Source organism: Symphalangus syndactylus, chromosome 2 (genome assembly GCF_028878055.3).
Source record: "Symphalangus syndactylus isolate Jambi chromosome 2, NHGRI_mSymSyn1-v2.1_pri, whole genome shotgun sequence".
Classification (NCBI taxonomy): Eukaryota; Metazoa; Chordata; class Mammalia; order Primates; family Hylobatidae; genus Symphalangus; species Symphalangus syndactylus.
In genome coordinates this window covers 6,514,496-6,536,713 of record NC_072424.2, presented here as the reverse complement: position 1 = coordinate 6,536,713, position 22,218 = coordinate 6,514,496, and the positions used below count along the sequence as shown (strand labels likewise).

General features: G+C 48.3%; 1 protein-coding gene across 1 annotated transcript; it reads right to left on the bottom strand.

The window, feature by feature from the left end:
- Nucleotides 1–90: 90 nt before the first annotated feature.
- Nucleotides 91–14,442, bottom strand: BNIP3 (BCL2 interacting protein 3). Its single transcript, XM_055245315.2, has 6 exons — nt 14,144–14,442; nt 6,187–6,337; nt 5,439–5,523; nt 3,297–3,403; nt 3,071–3,220; nt 91–956 (listed from the first exon to the last, which is right to left on the bottom strand). Exons 1-6 carry the CDS (start codon nt 14,187–14,189, stop codon nt 911–913), a joined length of 585 nt encoding a protein of 194 aa, XP_055101290.1. The 5' UTR covers nt 14,190–14,442; the 3' UTR covers nt 91–910.
- Between the last annotated feature and the right edge of the window lie 7,776 nt (nt 14,443–22,218).

The window sequence follows — 22,218 nt, the reverse complement described above, 5'->3', positions numbered from 1 at the left end:
GAAAGATAATGTCAAAACAAGGACCAGTCCTGGTTTCATCAAGAAGCTATTATGGTGTCTGATTTTAAACCATATGTAAATACAGTAATCTGAAGGATTTGGCAAAGATTTATTTTTTTTTTCCATTTCCAGTTTTTTAAAGTAGACACAGATTTGCTTAGAATAAAGCTGATTTTAAAAGCACACAAAAGTTGAGCACAAAGGAGAGGATTAAATCCACCAATGCAGAGTGGTAAGAGGAAAAAATACTGAGCAGGTGCCTTCAGCAGAAAACTGATCATCCAAGGTGATCACCTAATAATCGGAGACTTAATTCCTTATAATGCAAAAGCCGAAGAGTTTAGTGTATGAACTGTACAGCTGAGTTTGTAGCTCTATCTTGGTTTCTGTTGATTACGAACAATTAGCAAGTTATGTATAATCTTTAGTAGACAACCTGCATCCATTTAAATTAAATAATACTTTCTACAATAGCGTGATATATAAGGCCACAATATTTATTTTGGACAAACCCCTTAAAGTAGCGATTTTATTATCAATGTTATTCATTCTTTTGAAATATAAAGTACTTCAACTGAATTAAGGTTGCAGATAATTTTTAAAATACAACATACATCATGACTGGGATATTAAAATTATTTATATTCAGATATTTATATCTAATATCAAATGAAAATTCACTACCAGATTTTTACAGTAGACATTAATCAGTCTGACATGCTTATTGATCCCATAGGTATAATTATAGATCAACATTTGTGTCTATTATTTTACTAAATTAGGAACGCAGCATTTACAGAACAAATAAACACAAGTGACACGGCCACCCCAGGATCTAACAGCTCTTCAGTGAGCTGTGTTGCAAGCAGAAGTAATCCACTAACGAACTAAGTCAGACTCCAGTTCTTCATCAAAAGGTGCTGGTGGAGGTTGTCAGACGCCTTCCAATGTAGATCCTTAACAGAAAAATTATCAGCAGTTAATGTATCTTGTGATTCACAGGAGACTGTGCTACAGCTGAAACAGGGTACTCACTGTGGTTAGAGCTTATGCAAGGGGACTGGTGACTTTACACCCATTATAAAAATTTTGTAATGAATCTATCTGTAATCTTTTATCTAGTGTTTTATCAATATGTATTTTGTATTAATTAATTTAGAAAACATCAGATTGTATTCTTACATAGAAGGATCACCAAACTGAATGCTGTTTCCACACAGAAAGCTTCTGCTTTGTTCCAACTCAGTGCTGGGGGAAGTCACCTACCAGGGCAAGATGGTGTTGCTAGTTCATCACCACCAGTCTCACCAAAGCCAACTGCTTAAAAATGAAGCCCCTGCTCTCATGTGGTTTAAGTTTGGTAGTGGGAGAGATGTCCCAAACTAAAGAGGCAGGAGTGTCAGAAAAGGCTTTTCGGCAATAGAGAGGCTCGCTCCAGCTGACCAGTGGGCATCACTCCCAGAGGGAGGAGGATGGGTCTCCAGGAAAGGGCAGAATCGGAAGCCTGGCTGGCCTGGCCTATGGGCAGTGGTGTGGTGGGCACTGTGAGCACAGACAGTGCCGGCCTGTGGGCAGTGGTGTGGGCACCGTGAGCACGGACAGTGCTGCAGCAGCTTTCGGGGCAGATTTTATTGTGCGGTTCTGAAAAGCAGCTGAGGGGGTATGGGTCGCCAGTGGCAGCATCGGGCTCTGAAAACCTGGGCAGGACGAAGGACAGTAGCTGGGAAGTAAGTGGCTGCAGAAATCTATCCTGAAACGAAAGGCTAAACCTCATATTTAAAATGAAGATCCCGAGGCCTTGCCCCCAGTGTCTGCTTGACAGTTCTGGAAAAGGCTCCAGAAAGCAAACTGCCTGGTGATGCTGATGTAATCTGTGGGTCTGACTCCAAAAAGCACCAGCAGAAATAAAGGTGATGGAGGGCGGGGGGTGGACGGGAGAATGTGTACAAGAGCTAGGAGAAAACCATGCACACACGAGGATGAGGTGGAGACACGGACAGCGCTCAGGTCCCGGGCCCAGGAGACTCAGTGGCTTTTATCCTGTTTCCTTCAACGCCAGATGTGAGCCCTCTGACCAACCTAACCCACCTGCCCCCAGTGGCATTCCAGTCTTTCCAGTCTGTCCAATACACAGCAGCCACAGAACACTGTCTGCACGCCAGGACTAGACACCTCCTCCCCACTGAGAGAGGCTGGGACCAGCCCGAGGAGGAGTGGTTTTGGCTTCCCGCTCTGGCTCTTCACCCGTGCTGCAGCTAAAGCTCTTCAGAATCCACGGCGGCACCTGCCTGGTCTCTGTGTTTTCTGCAGAGTGAGTTAGTATAAGAAGCCAGAAAAGGCCAGGCGCGGTGGCTCACGCCTGTAATCCCAGCACTTTGGAGGCCACAGTGAGCAATCACTTGAGTTCGAGATCAGCCTGGGCAACGTGGCAAAACCCCATCTCTATTAGAAATACAAAAATTAACCAGGCGTGGTGGTGGGCACCTGTAATCCCAGCTACCCAGGAGGCTAAGGCAGGAGACTCTTGAACCCGGGAGGCAGAGGCTGCAGTGAGCCGAGATCACGCCACTGCACTCCAACCTGGGCAACAAGAGCGAAACTCAAGCCAGAAAAATCAGAGCCCGCATCGGTTCCTTTATTGTTGAGAGTTAACTAGAACAGTCCTGTCTGGAGGAAGTACAGTAAGTAACTGAGACCCTCCATCTACAGCCGACAGCTGGGTGCATTCCCGCCACGCAGTACTACACAGAAATGAGACTGCTTTCAACTACACACAGGACAAAGAGGTCAGACGTAAGAATCCCTGCTTTGGCTCCGTTTATACTCAGTGAACAACAGGCAGACTCGTCCAGGCCAGACAGCAGCACCACGGGGCGCCTGTGCTGGGGCCTTCTGGGGCTGCAGGCTGGTGGTTTCTTGACCTGAACAGTGACTACGTGGGTGTGTGTGTGAAAATGCACCAAGCTGTAACTGATGATCTGGACTTCAGGAAACAGTTTACGAATAAATCACCGTGACCCAGAATCGCCCCACGACACGCCATGACAGGAGTCACAGTCACATCACCTACCCCAATCCGATGGCCAGCAAATGAGAGAGCAGCAGAGATGGAAGGAAAACTTTCAGAAATTCTGCAGAGAATATGCCCCCTTTCTTCATGACGCTCGTGTTCCTCATGCTGAGGGTGGCCGTGCGCTTCGGGTGTTTAAAGAGGAACTCCCTGAGGCGGGAAGAAACGTGTCAGCTGATGTGTCCTCTGTCAAGGGGTGCCCCCGTGACACTGAGAACACACTCACTTGGGGGGAATATTTTCAGGCCGACTTGACCAATCCCATATCCAATCTGAGTTTTTCTTCAAGATGCTTTCAACTTCTTTCCTTCTCTCAATATCATCTTCCTCAGACTAAGATAAAGTCAATGTTAAATGCAGATTAATGTACCACACGTGACACGGGAAAGCACCCAGCTCCCACCCGAACTTCAGATCCGCAGGCTCAATTCAAGTGCCCAGAGGCACATGTCACTGCCTCGGACTGTGGTCCAAGGGGAGTCCTGGGGCTGGGGCCCTTCCCCGGGCCACACCGCACTCCCGGCTCACAGCATGCTCGCCTCCTCCAGGGACAGATCACCTCTGGGGGGGCCCCACTCAGGGCGTAAATACATTTGGTTCACTGTGAGATTTTGGGGGCACTGACAGCGGCAAACACTGTCCTAGGGAAGTCATGTGACATGAGGGCAAAGATGGTGACTGCAGCACTGGTTATAACAAAAGAAAATGAAAACAGCTGAAAATGGCTCAAAAAAAACAGGGACATGACGAAGGAAACGGACACTGTATAGTGAGCAGGTTTCCAAGATGCTTCCGGGATAAGCAGGAGGGAAAAGGCAGAAATGTACACATGACCACAGCTGCGGCCAAATCCTCAGAATTATACAGCAGCACGAAACATTCAAGAGGATTTTAAATCTGAGAGTCTGTAAGTGTTTTTCTCTACTTTTTTGCATTTTCAAAATTCTGTACCTGAACATCTAATTCCTTTTAAAACTAAGGGGGAAGTTTTGTTTAAAACAGTGAAAACGGCAAGACCCTGTCTCAAAAAAATAAAATAAAATTGAAAATACTCGAGAATATAGCTCCCCAAACTTACCAAACATCTGGGTACACCCAAGCTGGGTACAGCCCCAAGTGCCCAGGAGCAGGCCGCACGCCCTAGTTGCACCCACACACCCACAGCCAGGGCTCCTGGGGCTCCCGAAATCATGCTGCCCCTCGGAGTGGGGCCAGGGGGATGCCCTGAGAAAGCCTGGGTAACAGGGACTCCTTGTTTCCTTGGTGAAGGAAGCCTTGAGGGAAGCTAGCACCGAAGGGCCAGCTACCAATCCTGCCTGGAAGGCCATGCTTCCTCACAGAGCTTCCAAAATACAGAACACGGTCCATCATTAAAGTTCTCACCAGCAACAAACATCCACGAAAACACTTATCGCGCATCTCATCTGCAACAAGGTAAGGCACTACCAGATACAACGGAGCGAGACGGTACTGATCACTGCCTCGAACCCTATCTGTGCTGGAGTGGGAGGGGAGAATGACAGTAAACCAAGGCAATAACCCCAGGTACACTTTTTCACAACAATGCTGAATGCCGGTATGTGAAGCCCATTAAATAGCTGTTAACAGAAAAGTCATCTTAGGCTGGACACGGTATCTCACACCTCTAGTCCCAGTATTTTGGGAGGCTCACTTGAGCCCTGGAGTTCAAGACCAGCCTGGGTAACCCAGGGAGACCCCGTCTCTACAAAAAAAACTTTTTCAAAAAAGAAGAAAAAGTGATGATCGTACACTAAATTATCAGGCTGATCAACCACTAATGCTACACTGCTCAGGCACCAGTTAGCTCAGGACTAATGCTAGGAAAGGCACAGGGTGTAATTTCCGGCAGGCAGTGACAATGTCTAATGAGGAAGACACCTCAGAGTCACAGCCACAGTGGCCAAATGGCCTCAAATGGCCCCGTGGGTAACGCCTGAGTCCCACACAGCATGCAAATATTAAAACCCACTCACTGTCCAACCAGCAACCACGAGGAAAGACCAGCCAGTAGCTGGCTCACTGCCACCCTTTCCAGTGGTCCCTCCCTCCTCTCTAGGCTGCAGCCACCAGGGAGCCCTTCCTCCTTTCTGGTGTATCCCTGATGGCAGGCAGGGACAGGAGGCCCCTGCTGCCTGCCTCGGCGCCTCCCCTGCTCAGCTGAGTGTCCAGCCCATGTGCTTGTGGATGTTCCCACCTATGGTTTCTTTTTGTTTTTTTTTTTTTTTTAAAGCAGGAGACACCCTTAAAGCCCGACTTTTCTCTGAGGTGCTCAATTACATTTAAAACTGTTTCCTGTACAAACAGATCACAAATACTTTTACAACTGCACACTCTCCTTCCAGCTTACCTGTGAGCTGTTTTTCTCTCCAATGCTATGGGTATCTGTTTCAGAAACTCTGTTGGTATCTTGTGGTGTCTGTGAGCGAGGTGGACTTGGCGATGTGAATAGAATGGGAAAAACAACATCATGTGAACATTCTATCATTAGAAGCTCAAACCCCAAAGGCAGTGAACCGCCTCTGCGGTGAGGGGCTCTAGCCAGTCAGCGTACGCGTCTTCCCTTCCACCCAGCACCAGCCAGAGCCAAGCTATTCCTCAGCCCTTTCGACTGAGCACGACAGGAGTTAGCTAGCCATTCTTCCAGAGAAGACGCAGGGGCAACTGGCAAGCAGCTGGCTTTGTCACCTGCCACCTTCACGGTCTGTTGCACGGCTCTCAAGGGCACGCGACCTTTGACCACTGTCAGCCACTCTACCTTGGAGTCACTCAGAAGTGCTGCTAACCAGGAACCGCTCCTCTGCAACCACAGCCCTGCTGAGGCGCATGAGTGCGTTTCTCAGAGCGGGGTTTGTGGCTGTTCTGCTGCCTACTGACGACTTGAACACGGCTCCCCACAGACTAAGTCCCAGGTCACTGCATCCCCAAAGAGGGCAAGGCTCCTATGTAAGAATGGACTGCCGCAGGAGCCACTCCCGAACGCCGCCTGAGGGGAGCAGCAGCCCACTGTCCTAGAGGTGACACGGGCACTTCCAGCTGTGACTCACCCACTGAAGACATCAGCACTGTAACACACACACTTGTTGACATGCACCTACCTGTCACAGTGAGAACTCTTGGAGCTGCTCCGTCCAGACTCATGCTGTGCGTCCAGCAGTATTTTTTCCATGTCACCGTTATAAATAGAAACCGAAGCTGGAACACTGCTCCCGTTCCCATTATTGCTAAAGTGCAATTCTACCCAGGAGCCTGGTGGGGACAAACAAAGGGGCACAGATGGAATTTTCTACCCACTCTGGAATCTGGTCTTAATATCTAGCCAGCCTGCCCTTCCATTTCCAAGAGCTAGCAATGGTGACACACCAGGAACCATCCCTTAACCCCGACTTGAAGACATCCCTCTGCCCACTCTCATGGCAGTGACTGTACGCACACACTCCCCGGGTACAGGAAGGAAGCTCCCTGGGGCTGAGACCACGTATCTGTCCAGCTCTTGCAGTTCCTTTATACCAAGCAAATGTCCAATAACTCTGCTGAGTCACCAGAATCCAATTTGAATACTTCCTTGCAGTGAGCTTTTATAAGAAAAAGGCTATTATTTGGAAAAAGAGGTCTTTAAAAAAAAAAAAAAAAAAACACTAATGTCAACATAAGCTTAAGGGATTTGAAGTTTTCTTTAAAAGGTTTAAACTCTATTTTTTGTTTCTTTTCGAGACAGAGTCTCGCTTTGTCACCCAGGCTGGGATGCAGTGGCACAATGAAGGCTCACTATAATCTCAAACTCCTAGGTTCAGGCCATCCTCTAGCTGACGCCTCCGGAATAACTGGAACTACAGGCATGTACCACTACTCCTGGCTATTTTTTTTAGGAGATGGGGTCTCGCTCTATCACCCAGGCTAGTCTCGAACTTCTGGGCCCAAGCAGTCCTCTCACCTCAGCCTCCCAGTGTGCTGCGATTACAGGCGTGAGCCACCATGCCCAGCCTCTATTACTTGCGTTGCGTGGCTTACTTTGCATTTATATAATTTCTAACGAGGTTGAACACGGTTTTTTTTACAAGTTTGCTAGCCATCTGGATAGCATCTTTTTTGAACTGGTTCTTCGAATCTCTTATTCTTTTCTATTATCTGTCTTTCTCTTATTTGTGGGCATCCAGCAGTATTTTTTCCATGTCACCATTATAAATAGAACTGAGGCTGGAACGCTGCTCCTGTTCCCTTCCTGCTAAAAGTGCAATTGTGGGATAATTCTGTATTCTAGATACACGTTTTTCTGCATTTAAATACGTTGCAAGTAACTTTCACTCGGTAGCTTGTTCTTTTCACTTCTCATGTCTTCTGATGTACAGAAGTTCTTGATTTTAATTCAGTCAAATGCAGCAATCCCTTCCTGAGCTGAGATATTCTATTCTATTATTTTCACACAGCTCTGTTATGACAGTCACATTTAAATCCAAAATCTACATGGATTAATTTTTCCATTGATGTGATACGGATGCCCCATTTATTGCAGACAGCTCCCACCTCCCCTCTGCTCTGGGCTGCTTCCTTTGTCAGAAATCAAGCGTGCATATAGGCACATGTCTATTTCTGGGCCCAGGATAATTTCTCTACTTTGTGTCATAGGTTTATTTATTTAAAGCAAATCTGGTAGAAGCTTCCTCTGGTAGCGTATAGAGGATGGAGTGCAGTGGGAGGAAAGTGCAGGCCACAAAAGACGGAGAAACTTATGGACGAGAACAACAGAATTATCTCATTTTGCAGTCACTATAATTTTATTAAGCAGAATAATCACCCTGAGCTGCTGACTGTCCTTAAACCAACACAGCACTAATAACACCACGCAACTCGGGGAACGGAGCAGCCTCTTCATCTGTCTTGTTCGCTGGAAGCAAAGGCAGGTGCACAGCTTTCCACACACGAGGCATCTCTCCTGAAAGAGGGCTGGCCTGGGCTCAATACGCCACTCATTGCAGAGTGTATTTCATATTAACCAGAAAAAAGCAAACCGAAGGCCCAGGAAGGAAAAGTGGATTTGCAGCTTACACCATCAACAGTCTCCCAGTAAGCTGCTAACAAAATGATCGCAAATTTTCACATGAATGCATGATTTTCTCTTTGGCGTCTCACGTTGCCTCATGTCCTGGCCCACACGAGGCACATCCCTAATACAAAGGCAAGCCAGGGTCTGTCTCGGAACCTGGAGCTCAATGGAGAAGAAAGGCCCAGGTCAGTCTGACCCACACTCCGGCAGGGGCTATGTGGTGCCTTCCAAGATGTACAGACCACGCCATTCCTGAAGCCGCTCATCTGACCAGACAGTATTGCCAAGTACTCTGATGTTCACTAGCCCTCCTTCCCTCGCTGGGGTTCAAGATGCCATGCGGCCAGCTAGCCACGGCCTGCCCCTGAGAGAATGGCACCACAGCCTCTGTTTTGGCCAGCTGTCTTTCTACGCTGAATCTACAGTATTCACATTCTGGGCCTGCTTCAATTTACTTGACTAAAGTGTTGTTCAGATATCTGACGATATGGAACACAAATGGAGCTTGAAGGTGTGGTGTCTCTTCTCCGATGCCACTCTTAACATCAAATGTGGGACACCAAGTCACCACCACCGGGGTGTCCAACAATTCAATTCCATTCTGACTATCTACCTAGACTTAGTGTCGGGCCCACAAGACTGTTCCCACAGATGCAAGTGGAGAATGGGGTGTCCAGGTTACCCACATTTCTGCCAGTGCCTCAGGGGATCCCACACACCTGCCTCAGGTTCAACAATTTACGACAATTCACAGAACTCAGAAAAACACTTTACTTACATTTATCAGTTTACCAGAACAATTCAGAGCAGACAAATGGAAATGACATACAGCCCAGATCCCCACCCACCCCACACGCCCCAACTCTAACCCCAACCATGACATACAGCCCAGATCCCCACCCACCCCACACGCCCCAACTCTAACCCCAACCATGCTACCCGCACCTCATGGCTCCCCCATCTCCATCTCCAGTCCCCTCCCCTCCTAGGAGGGGCTGCCCTGGGAATTTCCACCTCAAATAACTATCCTGGGGCTGCCCTTGAGCCACTGTATTAGCAGTGTATTCTGAAGGGGCTCCTTACAACTTACACCAAAAATGGTTAACCAAGGAGCACTTCTGGAGTACGCTGCTAATAGGGTGACTTTATGAATAACGCACACACTGGTCAGGCTGCTCTGCCTATGGAGTCGCCACCTTTTTACTCTCTTACTTTCTTAATAAACATGCTTAAGACACTTATTGGCACAGTGGCTCATGCCTGTAATCCCAGCACTTTGGGAGGCCGAGGCGGGCAGATCACCTGAGGTCAGGAGTTGGAGACCAGCCTGACCAACATGGTGAAAAACCCCGTCTCTACTAAAAATACAAAATTAGCCGAGCGTGGTGGGCGCCTGTAATCCCAGCTACTCGGGAGGCTGAGGCAGACAAATATCTTGAACCTGGGAGGTGGAGGTTGCAGTGAGCTCAGATCATGCCACTGCACTCCAGCCTGGGCAACAAGGGCGAAACTCTGTCTCAAAAAAAAAAGACGCTGCTCAGGAAACCCCAGGGGTTTAGGTGCTCTGCACCAGGAAGTAGGTAGGGTCAAGACCAAACACTGTATCTATCACACAAGGGGCAAGCTGAAGACGACAGGGAGAGGAAGATGAAGTAGAGACAAGTGTATCTCTGTCTTCCTCTGTCTGTGCTACTGTAACAGAATCCCACAGACTAAGCGATTTACGAACAGAAATTGATCTCCGTTCTGGAGGCTGGGAAGTCCAAGATCCAGGCACCAACATCTGGTGTCAGGTGAGGGCCTTCCTGCCTCATCCCTTCATTGAGGTTACAGAGGGACCCACCTCCCTCCATCCAGCCCCTTACAGCACTAATCCCATTCACTAGAGAGAAGCCCCCATGGCCAAGCCACCTCTTAAAGGCCCCCCTTTTACTACCATCCCACTGGCAACATGGAGGGACACATTCGAACCAAAGCAGTGCTTTTTAAAAATCGCCCCAGAAAGGGTCCTAAAAATCCAGGAAACAAGGAAAAAAAAACCCATTCCAGATTGTCCATGGCTAATGACTTTGGGCCCAAAAGCTGTATTCCCAGGAATGATTTACTAAGCGACAGGAGTTTTATTATTAACCTACAGCAACCGGGTAGGAAAGGAAGGCACTTCCTGGAGAATGCAGCATGCCGTGTATCTACTCACATGTTACAGTTCTCCGCTCGGATCATTCACCTTTTCGAAGAAAGATGGGGTTACAGTAAGGTTGCTTAATAACCTTAGAAAACTTGCTCATAATCACAAGTAGTTTACACTTCAAATAACTGTAGTGTAATTAGGCCCCAGAAAGAAAGGTGCTGCTGTTACTGCTGCAAGAAAAGCCCTCCTTCCTAATCTCGTTTCACGTCCCTCTCCTTATGTTCCTCCCCCTCCTCACTCACTTATAATTTACATTGCTAACAAGACACACAGCCAGTGAATCTTACCTCCCTCCTCTATCAAGGCAGATAGATTTTGAAAAGCCTAGACTATAAATAGTTATATCACATTACAAAAAGAAAACTGATAGGTCTGCCTCAGAGACAAAATACAATCCAACGAGTTCTTAATCTATTTATTCTCACTTTGTGTAAAAAAAAAAAAAAAAAAAAAAAAAAAAATCTGACATCCAGCTTTTCTAGGTGCCCAAAGCAGTTCTCTCTCCAGTGACAGACGCCAGGGAATCCCTTCGATTCGCTGCCCTCTGCATGTCCCAGGTCAACTCCCTGGGTCCCATTCCTCAACATGGATTCACGGGCCACAGCCATAAGCCCCACGTGGAGTAAACAGAGGGCCAAGTTCTCAAGGCCACCCTACGCCCTAACCTGGGGTGACAATCTCAACTCTGGCTATGAAGGGAGAATCACCTGTGGTGTTTTTTCATTGTGTCCAAAAGCCTAGCCTCAGCCCACTCTGAAAGTGACTACTTGGGATGCTGGGGTGGAAGCCAGGCAAACAGATTGAAAAAGCTCTGGGATAAATGTCAGAACAGAGGGAGGCAGCATCCCAGAAAAAAGGCCTGAAGCAGAGGAGCTGTGAACCCCAGAGGGAACTAGCACCCCCAAAACCATACAAAGGGCTTCTTCCCCAGGGGAGGTGGGCTCTAAGAAATTGCTGTTTTTACCTTTAAAAGCTTCTCAGGTTAGTGGGGAGAGGAACAAAAAGACCTGCCTGACAAAAGATTTCAAGTATCAAGTCAGCCCGGTAGGTAAATCAGGTCCCTGGTTTCTAACGGGGCTCGTTTCCCTCCACCTTCCTCTTGCCGGACTCTCCTCCAGGACCCTGGCCTATCGCACGCAGCCTCAGGCATCTGGGCTCCAGGTATCCCACTGGTGCTTAATGCAGAGTCCTTGGCTTCTCCTTAAGTGTTGTTGCCAGCCTTATCTTTCACTCCACCTCTAGAATCTCATTGTGACCATCTCTGAAATGCAGGTCTTGGACGAGAATCTAGATGTCTGCAACCCCTTCAGGTCTCAAAGCGCACAATGCTACAATTCCACTCCAAAATAAGTAGAAACATCTTTTCCCCTCATACAACTTTGCCCATGGTGAGTTGCCTCTGACAAAAGAGAGAACCATCTGCCAGTTGCAGACAGTGGGTGAAGAGGTGAGGGCTTGGATCATTAAACACGACCGCTCCAGAGTAAATGCGCATGCACTTTACTGATGCCCTCCTGGTGAAGACAGTGGGTCCTTCAAGGAAGTGATGCCCCCGCAACCGTGACACGATCTCATCACAGAATCCTACCTCTCCTGCATGTTAGCAGTGACATGTCTAGGAGAAAAGGGCCAAGTTCACGGCTGCAGTGAACTATAATGATTGTGCTGCTGTACTCCAGCCTGGGTGACAGAGTAAGACTGGGCTCGTAAAAAATAAAAAGGAAAAAGACGAATACGAGCATCCTGCGAGTCAACAACTTTAGCTAGAATGATCAAGAGACAGAAAGGAACAGAATCAGCCCATTTTGCCATTAACTCTTTAGGAAAAGCAGTTGGCCCCACAGCGTACACTCAGAGGAGAGAGTGCTTGCTGCTTCCACCTGTGGGTCTGGCTGCAAGGCTCCCAGAGTTCTCTGTTCCGAGGTAAACAAGGGGCAGTGAAATCTGACAGGCAGAGGTGAGCGCTGCCTGAGCCACCGCTCTGTGCTGGATTTGCAGGCAGCTGGAGCCCGCGGGACCGGCCAACCCCGCCCACGCCAAGCCCAGGGTGGCCCCGTCTTGCCGCGCGGACACTCAGGGCGGCCCAAGGAATCGCCTACATGGGATCCACCCCGCGGGTAACTACCTTTTTATAGAATAAACAAAACAGAAAAACAAAAATCTCGTAACTCCGGCGCTGGCCGTCTTGCACTGCCGATGACTCAGCAGCCTGTGTAAGTTACATACTGGAGAGAGGACCGAGCCCCCCCGGAGCCCCCTCCACCTCCCAGCGCCCAGATCCCAGCCAGGCAGTGAAACGCACAATGTCAGGAGTAACGCGGCTTCACAACCGGAAAATGGGTGATTTTATGGCAAAGAGTTTATAAAAACATCCCTTGGATTTTATTTTATGACAAAAGACAGGAAAACATCTCAATCTATTTCAAAATAGTAATTAGCCAATGTTTAAATTTCAAGAGGAAAAATCCGAATTACAGAATTTTAAAAAAATATGGTTCTAGGCCAGGCGCGCCTGGTAGCTCAGGCCTATAATCTCAGCACTTTGGGAGGCCGAGGCGGGAGGATCGCTTGAGCCCAGTTCAGACCAGCCTGGGCAACATAGTGAGACCCCGTCTCTTAAAAAAAAAAGTTAATAAAAAATGGTTGTAGTGTTCAAATGTGTGTATGTATATATATATGTATATATATGTGTATATGTGTATATATGTGTATATATAAAACGGTAACTAAGTCCTGCCTAGTAAAATCTTTTTTTGTAATAAAATTAGCAACTCACTAAATTTATGAGAATATATGGTTTTAAAAACTCTCAATGAAGATTAAAAGTTCACTGTCAGAGTTTCAGCAGTCCTTTCCCAAGCTTATTTACATGCTAATTTTGCTTAGTAAACTCTGGCTTCAAAGAACACAAAGGTCAGCTGCCACCAGGTCCATCCTCCGAGGCTTGGGCCCTAGGGACCCTGGGAAGGCGGCTTCAGTGCCCGCTTCCCTGAGCAAAGGCTCGTCTGGACTCTGACGCGGACCCACCGGGTGGGGTGGGTCTCCACGCCACACCCCGGGCCTGCGTTTCCCGCTGCGTGAACGGATGGTCTTGCGAATCTAGCCAAGGGCACACAGCGAGCCTCTACTCGGGCATTAAGCAGGCTGTAACGACTGAGTGCTGCACGAGCAGCGTCCTTTTGCTTGTTTTCTTAACCCGTAAGTCATTTAAAGCTTTGTTTTGGAATGACCCTCCAGTGGAACTGGAACATGCCCATTTAATGCCATATTTTAAAAATGCTGTAACCCCCTCCCATCTCCGCGTTCACCCTTCAGGAAATCCTAAGTCACCATGGATATAAACATTAATAACAAAATTAAAGCACATAACAGGCCACTTGCCACGCCTTGGTGTTTGCTCACTAAAACCAATACTGGTCTGAACTACAGACCGCGGAGGGCAACGTGGACTTTGAGGCTGTTCGGGCCAACTGCGAGACGCAGATTCACCTCCAGGTGGAATTCTAGCTCGCATGGAGCTGGAGAATCGGGGCTTTCCCGTGCGGTCCGACCCGGGTCCAAGCCAACCCCCGCCCGAGCGGCGAGGCCGCGAACCCCGGGCAGTACGCGAGGTCCCCACACCCCGGGCTCCGCATGCCCGCAGGAGGGGTGGGTACGGGAGGGGAGGATGGCGCAGCCTCGCCCGGCCCGCGATGCCCCCTAGGCCTCCCCGGCAGCCTCCCCGGCAACCTCCCCTTGTCGCCCCCTTGGCCTCCCTCTGGCCTTCCCCAGGCTTCCCGCCCGCGCCCCCTCGGCTCCCGCGCCGCCTCCTCCGCCTCACCCTGCAGGCTCTCCTCCTGCATCCCGGGCGCTCCGTTCTGCGACATGGCGCCGGAGGGCGACTGCGGCGATGGCAGTCCGCGCCGGGCTGCGGGTTTGCTTCAGCTGCTGGCGGTGGGAAAGCGGAGGAAGGAGCGCCGCGGTCCAGCTGCGCTCCGGGACTGAGCCGAGCCCCGCAGCCCCGCAGCCCGGCCGGAGGAACTCACAGGGCAGGGCGGGGCCGGGCGGATCTGCGGCCGCGTCGCCCATTGGCCGCGACGCGGAGCCTGCGCGTGCGCAGAGGCGTGGGGTGCGTGTGGCACGTGCGGCGCGTGCGCGGGGCGGGTCCTGGGGTGGGCGAGGGGCCGGGGCCTGCGGTGCGCGGGACGCGGGCGGGGCGAGGGGCGGGGCGAGGGGCGCGCAGGCGCGAGGGCGGCAGAGACCTCCTGAGGTGAGCCGGCGTGGGCTGGACGCCGCGGGCCGCGTGACGAGTGGGCTGGGCGGTCGTCGCCGCGGCAGGCGGTGGGCCGGGTCCTCTTTTAAAGGGGCGGTGGGACCGGCGGACGCTCTGGGCACTCGCTACCACGGAGACGCCGCTACGCTTCGGGGCGGGGCCCGTCTTTCCATCCTGCTGGTGGGGAAACTGAGGCGCGGGGCTGGCGGCGTCCGTGCGGGGGGCGTGAGGACGTGCAGGGAAGCGGCCGCTGCGGCTCCGAGACGGCCCGTGGGATCGGGAACTGCGCCCGGGGCGGGAGCTGCGAGCGGTGGGCCGGAGCTGAGCGTCTCGGGAGGGGGCCGCGTCCCCGGGTCTCTGCCCGCCCCGCCGGGGCGCCCCTGCGTGAACAGCGGGTCCCGTTGCGTCTGGGGCGTCCGCCCGCAGGAGGAAGCGGAGGCTCGAGCGGAGTCGAAAGAGTCCGCCCGAGGGAGGCGCGGACCCCAGGGGCCCGGGAAAGGCGCGCCGTCCGCCTCTGCGGCGAGGGGCCTCCGGGGTGCAAACGCGGTGTGGGGCGGGCGTCCCCGGGGTGGGCCGGGGCCTCCGCGGGTCACGGGGCGGAGTGGCGCTTGGTCGGGCCGGGTGGGTGCCCGGCTTCCGTGGGAGCCAGCCTGGCAGGGGGGCCTCGCAGCCTCGGGACTGGGAGGCACTTTTCAGAGGAAAGTCGCTTTCTCATTTCCCGCTTTTGATCAAAAGTCTTTCTTCTTGAAAGCATTTTTGATCCAAATCCAAGTGTCAAGGTGCGCCCCAGAAACGCTGCTTCCCAGACAGCCGTGTTTGGTCTTGCGGGGAAGGAGGAGGCGTCCCGCCAAGGAACCAGGCGCTCAGAAGCTGAACCGGGGTCACAGAGCCGCGAAGCCAGACCTCAGTCGCTGCGTGCATTTCATCACTGCTCTTGCCTGTTGAATAGTCTCTAGTCTTTGGAGTGCCGTGATTTTAGTTTTCTCAGATGTAACAAACATCCAGAGGGCAGTGTGGGGCGCATGCCTTTCATCTCAGCACTTTGGGAGGCCGAGGCAGGAGGATCGCTTGAGCCCAGGAGTTGGAGACCAGTCTGGGCAACATGGCGAAACACTTTCCCCCCAAAAAATACAAAAAACTTAGCTGGGTATGGTCACACCTGCTGTGGGAGGATTCCTTGAGACCAGGAGGTGAGGCTACAGTGAGCCATGATCAGGCCACTACACTCCAGCCTGGGCAACAGTGTGAGACCCTGTCTTAAAAAAAAAAAAAACAGCCAGAGATACATAGCATAGCATTAATAATTTCGATAGTAGAACTGTAATGCTGGCCAGGCAGTGGCTCTTGTCTGTAATCCCAGCATTTGGGGAGGCCAAGGCAGGAGTGTTACTTGAGCCTGATAGTTCAAGACCAACCTGGGCAACACAGAAAGACTCCATCTCTATTAAAACAAAAATGTTACCAAGTACGGTGCACATAAGGATTACAATGAAAAAGAGAATGTGTATGCCAGAATGAAAAAAGGAACCTGTTCTAGGGAGTCAACTAAAAGTATTATGAAGAAAATTAAATGGAGAATTCTTTAGAATAGCGTAGCCAAGTGGCTCGTAATTTTTCCTATATGAGTTTCTACTTTGTGGAAAGGGTGTATGCACATCAAGCGGTATTTGCCACCATACATACACTTGCTTACTCAGCTAATAATCGAAAGCAGTGCAGTCGTCCAGTGCAGCCTTAGTGAGTCAGTAGTTTTTTGTTGGGCTGTGATGGAGGCAGCAGTTTCATCAGCAATGTTTCCTGATAGGCCAGATATGCTCGCAGTCATCCCAAGTAAAAGCAAACAAATACTCACTCTAGGTCCACTGGAATACTAAAGAAAGCACTACATAAATCAGTCACAGTATCTCACTTCCAGCTGCCGAAAGAGGATAGGGCTTTGGTACTACCAGATCACAGTGTTGATGACAGTTCTCAAATCTTGTACAGAATACCAGCTCTTCCCATTCGGCTTCCTTACAAGGATTGGAGTATTACATGCTGGTGCAAGAAATAATTAGACCCCTTTTAATATAGTCTTTTGTTATGGATCTTATTCCTTCAGTTGCTTCAGGTCATAGAGGGTATTGTCTCATCTTGGGTAAAGGATTAATCAGGTTTACTTCCACTTTAATGAAAGTGGCTGAATATATTTTACTAATGTCAGTGGAAGACTGACCATAAGTGGTCTAACAAAGCTTGCCCTAAGCCATCCGTGTCATTATTCCCAGTTTAGAAAAAAGTTGTTTGATCTGTATTTTTATAATTTCAGTAGTTTCTCATTCTGTAGTTTTTCCATTTGCTCCTTCCATTCTAAACCTAAATCCATTTCTTCCTTTTGGGAGAAGGAAATGCATGCATTGTGACGTTCCGACACAGAATGTCTGTCTAAGAGATGTCTGGAAGGTGGGGGAATGAAGAAAAGAATGAGGGCCCTGGGATTCTAAGAGCTTGGACTTGTATCCAGTGATAAGCTCTTGAGATAACCCTACCATTTGTACAGTTCCATTACTCCAAGGAAGGAGACAATTTAAAGTGGACGAAAAGAGTGACTCCAGTGTCTTTGAGGGCATGTGTCCGTTCTTCATTTATGGAAATGTCCATTTCTCCTAATGCATTAGTAGAAATAGGAACACCTCCCTTTGATCCTCAGAGCAATCCTGTTCATCATGTGGGATCCTGTTTTTTCATTGGTCCTGCTGTTAAATTTTCTACAATCTTTTTTGAAATGGCCAGGCTTTTTACATTAGAAGCAAACAGCCCTTTTATTATTAGAAGGAGGCCCTGTCTTTTCTTTAAAGGCCTCGTTTGGTTAGTCAGTTCTTGTAGTTGCAAATTCATAATCTTTGAGACCTTAGTTTTTTTCTTCCTTCTGAATCGTTTTAGGAAGTTGATCTGCATAGCTTACTAATTTATGGGTTTGTATATGCACCCAGTTAAGCTGGTATCTTTTTAACTTAGGTAACTAAACCCTCACTTAAGCCATTGAGGAAAGTGGAATTTATGTGGAGTCATTCTAATGATCTTGGAGGTTAACAGGCATTCCAGAATATTATTTAAAGGTTTTTACACACCCTTCAAAACATGTAAGCACAGATTTGCCTGACCTTTGAGTACATTGTTGAATTCTCCTCCAATCTACATTTTTAGGAAAGAACTGGGGCAAGGCATCAGAAAGAGCCTTGGCTAAAGTCCTTATTCAAAAAAGGGGGGCTTGGGAATTGACCAGGAAGGTGGAGCACCAAAGCCCTACCCATCAGCTCTCACACTTTGGCTTGTTGGGTGAATCTCACTGTCCTCTGGGAATTATGTACTTGTTTTCCCCCCACCCAAGGCCATCTCCCATCTGGAGCCTTTTTTTTAGAGACGGAGTCTCACTGTGTCACCCAGGCTGGAGTGCAGTGGTGTGATCTCAGCTCACTACAGCCTCAGCCTCCTGAGTAGCTGCGATTACAGGTGCCCACCACCACACCTGGCTAATTTTTGTATTTTTAGTAGAGACAGGGTTTTGCCATGCTGGCCAGGCTGGTCTCTTAACTCCTGACCTCAAGTGATCCACCCACATCAGCCTCCCAAAGTGCTGGGATTGCAGGCGTGAGCCACCATGCCTGGCCTTGGAGCCTCTCTTCGATGCTCTTCCAGCAAGCACTGAATAATCCACATGCTTCGTTTTAGGGAATCTTTGTTTCAGTGAAATAAACCTCTCTGTCCTTAAATATTGGATTCACTCACCCACTGTCATCGCCTCTGCTGTCTCTGATGCAGATATTTAAAGAAAACGGCTATTTTATGGCAGCATCAGTGGACAATGAAGCTGTCATGTGTGGCAGGACAGCATATAGCAGGGAGCAGGCAGTTGGTGAGAACTCAGGTTCTACAGGCAGGAATGGAGTGGGAGAGACCCTCAATGGTCCAGTATTTGGGAGGATTCCGTGCCTAGTCCCTGTAAAAGCTGCCAAGTGTGTTCAGTATTACTGGACTAGGTTTGCAGACAGGGAGTCCCCAGAGTTTTGGAGGTTGAGATTTCTTCTTTGTACAGCTATGGGTAGATAAAGCAGTTGTAGGAATCCCAAAAGGAACTAATTTGGAGAATATTTGGAAACAGTGGAGAGGTGGGTGCAGCCAGAAGCAGAAGTTACTTTCTGCAAGGTTAACCAATGAAGGCTCATACACCAGAAAATGTACCCTGCTGATGATATTTAAAGAAACTGGCAGGGCGCAGTGGCACAGTGGCTCACACCTGTAATCCCAGCACTTTGGGAGGCCGAGGTGGGCCAATCACCTGAGGTCAGGAGTTTGAGACCAGCCTGACCAACATGGAGGAACCCCATCTCTACTAAAAATACAAAATTAGCCAGGCGTGGTGGTGCATGCCTGTAATCCCAGCTACTCGGGAGGCTGAGGCAGAGAATTGCTTGAACCTGGAGGCTGAGGTTGCAGTGACCCAAGATGGCGCCATTGCGCTCCAGCCTGGCCAACAAAAGCAAAACTCTGTCTCAAAAAAAAAAAAAAATCTGCTGCAGGATTGCAGGGGGCATCACAAGTGGTACATTACTTTTTTTTTTATGATTTCATAGGCAAAAATTATTTTTTAAAATCTGACAATACCAAATGCTAATCAGGATATAGAGAAACAAGAACTTGACAAATGGGATCTAGTTAAACTAAAGAGCTTCTGCACAGCAAAAGAAACTACCGTCAGAGTGAACAGGCAACCTACAGAATGGGAGAAAAATTTTACAATCTACCGGTGCGGTGGCTCATACTTGTAATCCCAGTACATTGGGAAGCCAAAGCAACGACCAGCCTGACGAAGGGCTAATATCCAGAATCTACAAAGAACTTAAACAGATTTACAAGAAAAAATCAACCCCATCAAAAAGTGGGCAAAGGATATGAACAGACACTTCTCTAACGAAGACATTTATGCAGCCAACAGACACATGAAAAAATGCTCACATCATTGGCCATCAGAGAAATGCAGATCAAAACCACAGTGAGATACCATCTCACACCAGTTAGAATGGCGATCATTAAAAACTCAGGAAACAACAGGTGATGGAGAGGATGTGGAGAAACAGGAACACTTTTACACTGTTGGTGGGACTATAAACCAGTTCAACCATTGTGGAAGACAGTGTGGCAATTCCTCAGGGATCTAGAACTAGAAATACCATTTGACCCAGCCATCCCATTACTGGGTATATACCCAAAGGATTATAAATCATGCTGCTATAAAGACACACGCACACGTATGTTTATTGCAGCACTATTCACAATAGCAAAGACTTGGAACAAACCCAAATGTTGATCAATGATAGACTGGATTAAGAAAATGTGGCACATATATACCATGGAATGCTATGCAGCCATAAAAAAGGATGAGTTCATGTCCTTTGTAGGGACATGGATGATGCTGGAAACCATCATTCTCAGCAAACTATCACAAGGACAGAAAACCAAACACTGCATGTTCTCACTCGTAGGTGGGAATTAAACAATGAGAACACTTGGACGCAGGAAGGGGAACATCACACACCAGGGCCTGTTGTGGGGTAGGGGGAGGGGGGAGGGATAGCATTAGGAGATATACCTAATGTAAATGACGAGTTAATGGGTGCAGCACACCAACATGGCACATGTATACATATGTAACAAACCTGCACGTTGTGCACATGTACCCTAGAACTTAAAGTATAATTTAAAAAATAAATAAATAAAGATAAAAGGTAAAGAACTTTCATATATTGCTGGTGGTAATGTAAAGTGGTACAGCCATTTTGAAGAACTGATTGCAAGTTTTTCATGAAGTTACGTAAACACGTGATCCAATAATTCTCTCAAGTATTTCTCAAGATAAATGAAAACATATATCCATAAAATGACGTTTACAGATTTACCTTATTCATAATAGCCGAAAGTCTAAAATAACACAAATGTCAATGAACAAGAGAATGGATAAACAAATTACAGTATATTCATATAATAGAATTCAGCAATAAAAGAAATGAACTACTGATACACGTAACCACATGGATGAATTTCATAAACGTTAGGTAAAAGCCATATACAAAAGAATACATACTATATGACTCCACTTATATTGTAACTGCCCAGTGGTTTCACCTTGCTGGAGCTGCCTAGACAGAGCCAGTTTATCAAGACAGGGAAATGGCAATAGAGAAACAGTAGTTCACGCACAGCCGGCTATGCAGGAGACTGTAGTTTTATTATTATTCAAATCAGTCTCCTCAAGCATTTGAGCATTCCGGATCAGAGTTTTTAAGGACAAACATTACTGTTTTTTGTTTTTGTTTTTGTTTTTTGAGAGGAAGTCTAGCTCTTGTCCCCCAGGCTGGAGTGCAATGACACGATCTCGGCTCACTGCAACCTCTGCCTCCCTGGTTCAAGCGATTCTCCTGCCTCAGCCTCCCGAGTAGCTGGGATTACAGGCACCTGCCACCACGCCCGGCTAATTTTTGTATTTTTGGTAGAGACAGGGTTTCACCATGTTGGTCAGGCTGGTCTCAAACTCCTGACCTCAGTTGATCCACCCGCCTTGGCCTCCCAAAGTGCTGGGATTACAGGCGTGAGTCACTGCGCCCAGCCCAAACATTACTATTTTAAACTACTATAGACTCTAGTCCTTTCTAAGAAAAGCTAGTTGAAGCAAAACGAAGCATGTAAATGGAGGTACAAACTGTAGCAGAGGGAAGCCCAGTCCCTGAAAGGCACAAAGTAAGAACTGAGCAGAGGGAGATACCTGTGACCGGACATATGACAAATATTTTTTGAAAAATAGAGACAGGGACTGGCTATATTGCCCAGGCTGGTCGTTAACTCCTGGGCTCAAGAGAGCCTCTTGCTTTGGCTTCCCAGTGTACTGGGATTACAAGTATGAGCCACCGCACAGGCCCCAATGACACATAAAGGGAAAGAGGAGGGCCCTGGAATTGTCTACCAGACCAGCTGGTCTACTAAGAGAAAAGGAGATAGAAAATGTGAACTTGATGGAGAGTTAGAAATGTTACCAGATCATGTGGTTTCTTTGCCTTTCACATGAAAAAAGGAAAGGTTTCTCACAGCTCCTCAACTTCAACCCCTTTAATAGAAGTGACTTCCTGGACTGAGTAGTTGAAAGCTTCCAGAAGGGAGAAGCGTCCCTCTTTGCATGTGTCATCCACCCCCCAGTGCCCTCCCATCACAGTAGAAAATAACTGCTGCTAATGTGGCTGAAAACCCTAAGGTAATTGTTAATAAATTATTCCTGAGATAGAATGAAATAAAAATATAATCTTGCACTAAAATTCCGCAGGATTTCAGTTAGAAATTGGAAGAGGCAAGGAACTTGTACATTACAGGACTTTCAGGAAGAAAAGGCTGTAGATACTGATATGTATAGAAATATGTTAAATATGTTGATGGAAAAAGTAGAAGTTGAACTATGTTTCTTAAAATATAAAGATAACTGGGCTGGGTGCAGTGGCTCACGCCTGTAATCCCAGCACTTTGGGAGGCCGAGGTGGGCAGATCATGATGTCAGGAGATCGAGACCATCCTGGTTAACACGGTGAAACTCTATCTCTACTAAAAATACAAAAAATTAG

Excerpts from the sequence above, each read along its gene's own strand:
- BNIP3 (XM_055245315.2), bottom strand. The coding sequence starts at position 14,189 with ATGTCGCAGAACGGAGCGCCCGGGATGCAGGAGGAGAGCCTGCAGG. Across the intron at positions 3,404-5,438 it reads GAGAGAAAAACAGCTCACAG|TCTGAGGAAGATGATATTGA; the intron begins GTAAGCTGGAAG and ends ACTTTATCTTAG. Across the intron at positions 3,221-3,296 it reads CCTGAAAATATTCCCCCCAA|GGAGTTCCTCTTTAAACACC; the intron begins GTGAGTGTGTTC and ends TTCCCGCCTCAG.